The sequence below is a fragment of the Trichechus manatus genome, unplaced genomic scaffold, assembly GCF_000243295.1.
Source record: "Trichechus manatus latirostris isolate Lorelei unplaced genomic scaffold, TriManLat1.0 scaffold00052, whole genome shotgun sequence".
In the NCBI taxonomy this organism is placed as follows: domain Eukaryota; kingdom Metazoa; phylum Chordata; class Mammalia; order Sirenia; family Trichechidae; genus Trichechus; species Trichechus manatus.
Window position 1 is genome coordinate 14752840 of NW_004443988.1, and position 7616 is coordinate 14760455.

The 7616-nt window shown below is 46.9% G+C and overlaps 1 protein-coding gene across 1 annotated transcript in view; it reads right to left on the minus strand.

Annotated features, from left to right (window-relative positions):
• Nucleotides 1–7325, minus strand: part of GNB5 (G protein subunit beta 5) — a 76702-nt gene extending 69377 nt beyond the window's left edge. The window contains exon 1 of the mRNA XM_012555895.2: nucleotides 7129–7325. Coding sequence (XP_012411349.2) covers nucleotides 7129–7240 — 112 coding nt within the window. The 5' untranslated portion in view covers nucleotides 7241–7325. The remainder of the gene's footprint in view (nucleotides 1–7128) is intronic.
• Nucleotides 7326–7616: the final 291 nt, after the last annotated feature.

Below are 7616 nucleotides of genomic sequence, written 5' to 3' on the forward strand. Positions count from 1 at the left end.
ATCATAGAAGAAAAAGTAGGGACAATGCTAGGAGCCCTAATACATGGCATAAACAGAATACAAACCATAAGTAACAACGCATAAACACCAGAAGAGAAACTAGATAACTGGAAGCTCCTAAAAATCAAACACTTTTGCTCATCAAAAGACTTCACCGAAAGTTAAAAAGACAAACTACAGACTGGGAAAAAATTTTTGGCTGTGACAAATCTGACCAGCATCTAATCTCTAAAATCTACAAGATACTGCAAAACCTCAACAACAAAAAGACTCATAACCCAATTAAAAAATGGGCTAAGGATATGAACACGCATTTCACCAAAGAAGACATTCAGGTGGCTAACAGATACATGAGGAAATTAGCCATTAGAGAAATACAAATCAAAACTACAATCAGAACTGTCTCACCCCAACAAGGCTAGCATTAATCAAAAAAAACACTTATACACTGCTGGTGGGAATGTAAAATCATACAACTACTTTGGAAATTGATTTGGTACTTCCTTAAAAAGCTAAAAATAGAAGTACCATATGATCCAGCAATCCCACTCCTTGGAATATATCCTAGAGAAATAAGAGCCATCACGGGAATAGATATATGCACACCCATGTTCACTGCAGCACTGCTCACGACAGCAAAAAGATGGAAACAACATAGGTGCCCATCAGCGGATGAATAGATAAACAAATGTTGGTACATTCAGACAACGGAATACTACGCAATGATAAAGAATAACGATGAATCCGTGAAACATCTCATAACATGGATGAATCCGGAAGGTATTATGCTGAGTGAATTTAGTCAGTCGCAAAAGGACAAATATTACACGAGACCACTATTATAAGAACTCAAGAAAAGGTTTAAACACAGAAGAAGATATTATTTGATGGTTATGAGAGTAGGGAGGGAGGAAGAGGGGTATTCACTAACCAGATAGTAGACAAGAATTATATTAGGTGAAGGGAAGGACAGCACACACTACAGGGGAAGTCAGCACAACTGCACTAAACCAAAAGCTAAGAAGTTGCCTGAATATAACCAAACACTTCGAGGGACAGAGTAGCAGGGGCAGAGGTCTGGGGACCATGGTTTCAGGGGACATTTAGGTCAATTGGCATAATAAAGTTTATTAAGATCTTAAAAGCTAGTAAGCAGCCATCTAAGATGCATCAATTGGTCCCAACCCACCTGCAGGAAAGGAGAATGAAGAACACCAAAGACACAAGGAAAATATTAGCACAAGAGACAGAAAGGGCCACATAAACCAGAGACTCCATCAGCCTAAGACCAGAAGAACTAGATGGTGCCCAGCTACTACCAATGTTCGCCCTGACAGGGAACACAGCAGAGAGTCCCTGACAGAGCAGGAGAAAAGCGGGGTGCAGAACTCATATTCTAGTAAAAAGACCAGACTTAATGGTTTGACTGAGACTGGAGAGACCCTGGAAGACATGGCCCCCGGACTCTGTTAGCCCAAAACTAAAACCATTCCCAAGGCCAACTCTTCAGACAAAGATTAGCCTGTACCATAAGACATAAAATGATACTCATTAAGAGTGTGCAGCTCAGCTCAAGTAGATACATGAGTCTAAATGGGCAGCTACTGTCTGGAGGCGAGATGAGAAGGCAGAGAGGGTCAGGAGCTGGTTGAACGGAGACGGGAAATCCAGGGTGGAAAGGAGGAGTGTGCTGTCACAGTATAGGGAGAGCAAAACTAGGGTCACATACAAAGTGTGTATAGATTTTTGTATGAGAAACTAACTTGAATTGTAAACTTTCACTTGAAGCGCAATTAAAAAAAAAAAAAGAACAAAATGGATGTCAGAAGAGACTCTGAAACTTGCTCTTGAATGTCGAGTAGCCAAAGTGAAAGGAAGAAATGATGAAGTAAAAGAGCTGAACAGAAGATTTTAAAGGGCGGCTGGAGAAGACAAAGTACAGTATTATAATGAAATGTGCAAAGACCTGAAGTTAGAAAACCAAAAGGGAAGAACATGTTCAGCATTTCTCAAGCTGAAAGAACTGAAGAAAAAATTCAAGCCTCAAGCTGTAATACTGAAGGATTCTACAGGGAAAATATTAAATGACGCAGGAAGCATTAAAAGAAGATGGAAGGAATATACAGAGCCAACTGCACCGCAAAGAATTGGAATATACAGAGCCAACTACACCACAAAGAATTGGTCGACATTCAACCATTTCAGAAGGTAACATATCATCAGGAACCGATGGTACTGAAGGAAGAGGTCTAAGCTGCACTTGAAGGCACTGGTGAAAAACACAGCTCCAGGAACTGACAGAATACCAACTGAGATGTTACAACAAACGGATGCAGCACTGGAGGTGCTCATTCATCTATGCCAAGAAATCTGGAAGGCAGCTACCTGGCCAACTGACTGGAAGAGATTCATATTTGTATCCATTCCAAAGAAAGGTGATTGAACATAATGTGGAAATTATCGAACAATATCATTAATATCACATGCAAGTAAAATTTTGCTGAAGATCATTCAAAAGGGGTTGCAGCAATACATCGACAGGACACTGCCAGAAATTCAAGCCAGATTCAAAAGAGAACGTGAAATGAGGGATGTCACTGCAGATATCAGATGGATTTTGGCTGAAAGCAGAGAATGCCAGAAAGATGTTTACCTGTGCTTTATTGACTATGCAAAGGCATTTGACTGTGTGGGATCATAACAAATTATGGATAACATTGCAAAGGATGGGAATGCCAGAATACTTAACTATACTCATGAGGAACCTGTACATAGACCAAGAGGCAGTTGTTTGAACAGAACAAGGGGATACTGCATGGTTTAAAGTCAAGAATGGTGTGTGTCAAGGTTGTATCCTTTCACCATACTTATTCAATCTGTGTACTGAGCAAATAATTCAAGAAGCTGGACTATAGGAAGAAGAATGCGGCATCAGAATTAGAGGAAGACTCATTGACAATCTTCAGTATGCAGATGAGAAAACCTAGCTTGCTGAAAGTGAAGAAGACCTGAAGCACTTACTGATGAAGATCAAAGACCACAGCCTTCAGTATGGATTACACCCCAACATAAAGAAAACAAAAATCCTCACAACTGGACCAATAAGCAACATCATGATAAATGGAGAAAAGATTGAAGTTGTAAAGGATTTCATTTTACTTGGATCCACAATCAATGCCTATGGAAACGCCAGTCAAGAAATCAAATGATGGGAAAAAAAAAAAAAAAGAAATCAAACTACGTATTGCATTGGGCCAAATCTGCTGCAAAAGACCTCTTTAAAGTGTTAAAAAGCAAAGATGTTACTTTAAGGACTAAGGTGTGTCTGATCCAAGCCATGGTTTTTTCAATCGCCTCATATGCATGTGAAAGCTGGACAGTGAATAAGGAAGACAGAAGAAGAATCAACGCCTTTAAAGCATGGTGTTGAGGAAGAACATTGAATATACCATGGACTGTCAAAGAATGAACAAATATGTCTTGGAAGAAGTACAGCCGGAATGCTCCTCAGAGGCAAGGATGGTGAGACTTTACCTCACGAACTTTGGACATGTTATCAGGAGGGACCAGTCCCTGGAGAAGGGCATCATGCCTGGTGAAGTAGAGGGTCAGCGAAAAAGAGGAAGATCCTCAACGAGATGGACTGATACAGTGGCTGCAACAATGGGCTCAAGCATAGCAATGATTGTGAGGATGGCGCAGGACAGGGCAGTGTTTCGTTGTTGTACATAGGGTTGCTATGGTTCAGAACCGACTTGACGGCACCTAACAACAACAACAACATGAGTCGGAATCGAGTCGACTGATGGCACACAACAACTGCTTTGGGGAGTGAACCAGACACAGTTCTGATCCTTTCCACATTCATGGAACCCTTCCCACCACCCCCAGGCACTTGGGTCACTTGCTCAAAGGAGAGCCCAGCAAGGAAAGCAGCATTATTCCCAAACTGAGTCCAGGCCCAACCACTAACTAGGGGCATGACCCTGGGGCCAATTATTTGACTTCTCCAAGTCTGTTTCTTCACCGGCCATATGGGGATGAAATTACCTTCCTTTACCAAGGGGAAAAACAAGAGCACAATTGTTTGACACACAGCAGGTGCTGCGGCATTTTGTTTTTAAAACTACCAGATCATCAGCATTTCCTCCTCTAAATTTCCCGCCTCTAAGTGGGAGCTGCAGGAGTCGGGTGGGGTGGGGCGAGAACAGGTAAGTCAAACGTTAATGTGGAACCAAGACAAGCCTCCCACTCTTCCACCTGGCTTCAACTGCCAGCATGAATGAGCAAGTAAGAAAGGTACTTCAACACTATTTGATAAGAGGGAGAGACACATTTATTAAGAATCTCTGTACCCCAGGCCACTTCCCTTTCACACTTCATTTCCCTACCTCAAGCCATCTCATCCTGTATACACCCCGCCCCCCGTTCCAGGCTTCCGAAGCTGTTTTCCCTGCATGGATTGATTTTCCCCTCCTATCTTTGCCTATCCAAATCCAATCCACATTCAGAAGTTTGGCTAAGATGTCATCTTTTCCATGAAATCTTTCCAGAGTCCCACTGTTGGAACTGGTTATTGTCCTCGCTACAAATACTTACTGGACATCTCCAGATAAGTCAAGGGACAGAGGTGATGACATGTCATGTGGGTGACTGGATTCTGTAATCAGGAGACCTGGATTTTTGTTTAGGCTCTACTAACATCTTACTAGAAACTTGTATGACTCCTGGTCTTTTCAACTCAAAAATTCTTACTCACACACACGGGTATCCACTGTGGGTCCAAAATTCAGCCCTGGCTTCTGAGGATGCTACGCCCTTTTTGAATTGATCAACCCCCCAGCCCAGGGGCTCCGGCTCCCTGCTGAAAAGCTGCATCACGACCATCTCTCTGCCTTATGGCAATTTACAAATCCACAGACAAGGCAGAAAAATACCCCTGCGGGAACAGTGCCACTCATGCAGCCTGAACTGTTGAGTGAGTTTCTAGACAATGCCCTTCTGCATAAAGCACAAAAGGGTTTGGCGTGAAAGCTGAAGGGAGCCTGGGCTAGAGCTCCAATTGCCTGGGCTGGAATCCTGGCCCCACCACTTACGAGCTGGGGTCCCTCAGCAAGTCCTCTAACCTCTCTGTGCCTCAGTTTCTTCATTTGTAGAGAAATAAGACAACCAACCTGAGGCACTGAGCCTGCATTTGTCATTATCATCTGCGGAAATTTGCAAAGAGGAGTGGGCTGATCCTGACCCAAGCCTCCCAATGTCCATTCCTCACTTCTTTGCTGGTAACAGAAACCTTACTTGGAAATGGTAATGCACCCAGCTCAGTTCTCCCTTTCCCACACACTCTAGCAGTCGCCATATGACCTAGTCTTGGCCAATGAAGTGCAAGCAGAAATCTCCTCGGGTTTCTGGGAAAACTTTTGCTTTCCTAATAAGGAGCAAACAGAGTTTCTGCCCACATTTTCCCCTTCTTCCAGCCTTGGATACAGAAGTGATGTTTGGAGCTGGGGCCCGTGTATTATAACCATGGAGGCAAATGCCAGTGCCATAAGGGTGTGGAGAAGAGCCTGAGCCCCTGATGGCACATTGGGCTGCTGAACCAAAGCTGGCAACTGGCTACTCTTCCTCTTGTTAGATAAGAAAAATAATTCCCAATTTGCTTAACTACTTTATTTGGGCTTTCTGTTAATTACAGCTGGACACATTTCTAAATGCTACAGGGAGCCTAGAACACCTATTTAAATAAGACCTCTCTGAAAGCACAGCACACTCTGGATTCAGGTCATTTGCTTCCATCAAATAATTTTCAAAAAAGAAATCAAGTGCTAAAGGGCCTAGCATGAACCCCATTTTGCTTTTACAAACGGGAATTTAAAGGGTGATACCAAATGGAAGTCCCTGGGTGGTACAAATGGTTAACACACTTGGCTGCTAACCAAAAGGTTGGAGGTTCAAGTCTACCCAGAAACCCCTCAAAAGAGAGGCCTGGCAATCTACTTCTGAAAAATCAGCCACTGAAAACCCTCAGGAACCCAGTTGTACGCTGACACACACAGGGTTGCTACGAGTCAGAATCGACTTGGCAATGGGTTTGGTTTACCAAACAGCAACGATAGGAGCACGATGTATACGTGTGTAAAGGCACAGTGGAGGGGCCTTGCTGGGCAAAGGGGAGCTGTCACCCTCAGAGCTGAAGAGTGTGCAGGTAAGACCACTTCCCCAAGCCTGGCCCTCAGCCCAAGCTTTGTTGAGGGGGAACTATCTGACAGGATAAAGGGCAGCCGATCTATCCAACAGGCATTTAACCTGGCTATTTAATTGCTCACTCAAAAATCACAGAGCCGGTTCTGAATTACGGTGGTCATCAAGAAGGGAAGTTTGTTTAGGATTGCCATTGCCCTTTTACGCCGATCACACTGCATCTCTCCAAAGCTTCTTAAACAGCCTTAAATGAACGACATGGTTGGATGTGATAAGCTCATCTGCTTCCCTTCCCCCATTCATCTCCCCCGCCTCCCACCTCCACACAAGGAAGGGAAGAAATTGGAGAAAGAAGCTTTTAAATCAGAATCCGTTTCTTGCAAAAGCAAAACTGAGAAAGACGCAACAATGTTGGCGGGAGACAGATGATGGTTAAAAAACAAAAGTCTACCCTAGGTCTCGGCCCACACGGGCTCGCTGCTCTTGGCACCTCTCAGCGCCACCCCACTCCTCCAGGCTCACAAGGGCACGACTGCCAACAGTTAGCATCTTCTGGGCAGGTAATGACGGCAACTGGCCCCACGACCCTCTGTCTTGAGGACAGCGGCCAGGAGCTTCTGCAACCAGGCGCCCCGCCCAGAGGGGGCCGGCCTTCGCTAGCTGGCGGGCTGGGGACCAACAAGGTGCCGCCAGCCTCCGAGGGCTGGCCTGGCTGCGCGCCAGGTGCTCTCGCTGCCGCCACGCTCTTCACCTGCGTGCAGCTGGGCACCCGGGGTCCCCTCTCTCCGGCAGTGGTGCAGACCTTGCTGTCGCACCGGGCCCAGGTCGCCCTCACCCCAGGGGCCTGTCTTGTTTACTCGGCCTAGCTGCTGCGCCGGCGGCGACCCCTCCCCGCGCCCCGCGGCCCCCGCCCCGGCCCGCACTCACGCTCCACGTCGTGCAGCTTGGCCCGCTCCTCCTCCAGTTTGCCCTTGAGGCTCTCGGCCTCGCTCTTCAGCGACGCCAGCGTCTCGTTCTCCTGCAGTACGTCGGTGGCCATCTTCGCGAGTGCGCGGCGGGGAGGAAAGCGGAGAGCGGTGAAAAGGCGGAGCAGTCCCGGCCAGCAGCTCCAGCCGCCGTCTCCCCAGAGCGCGGCCCCGCCGCCCCGCCGCCCCGCCCTCCCTGCGATGACGCGGGCACTGCGAGCGGCAGCTACCCCGCACCCCACCCTGGGCCTCGCCGGCTGGCACGGCGCCCCTCCGCACACGCGCCCTTTGCCCCCCCCCCCGGTACCCGCCCACGCGCAGTGCCCCGCGTGAAGCCATGTGAACGCAGCTGCGCCTATCACCCTGGGCAAGCAGGGAGTGTCGTGCCCATTTTACAGGTGGGTAAACTGAGGCGCCTCGATGACACGTGACCTGCCCGAGGACGCACAC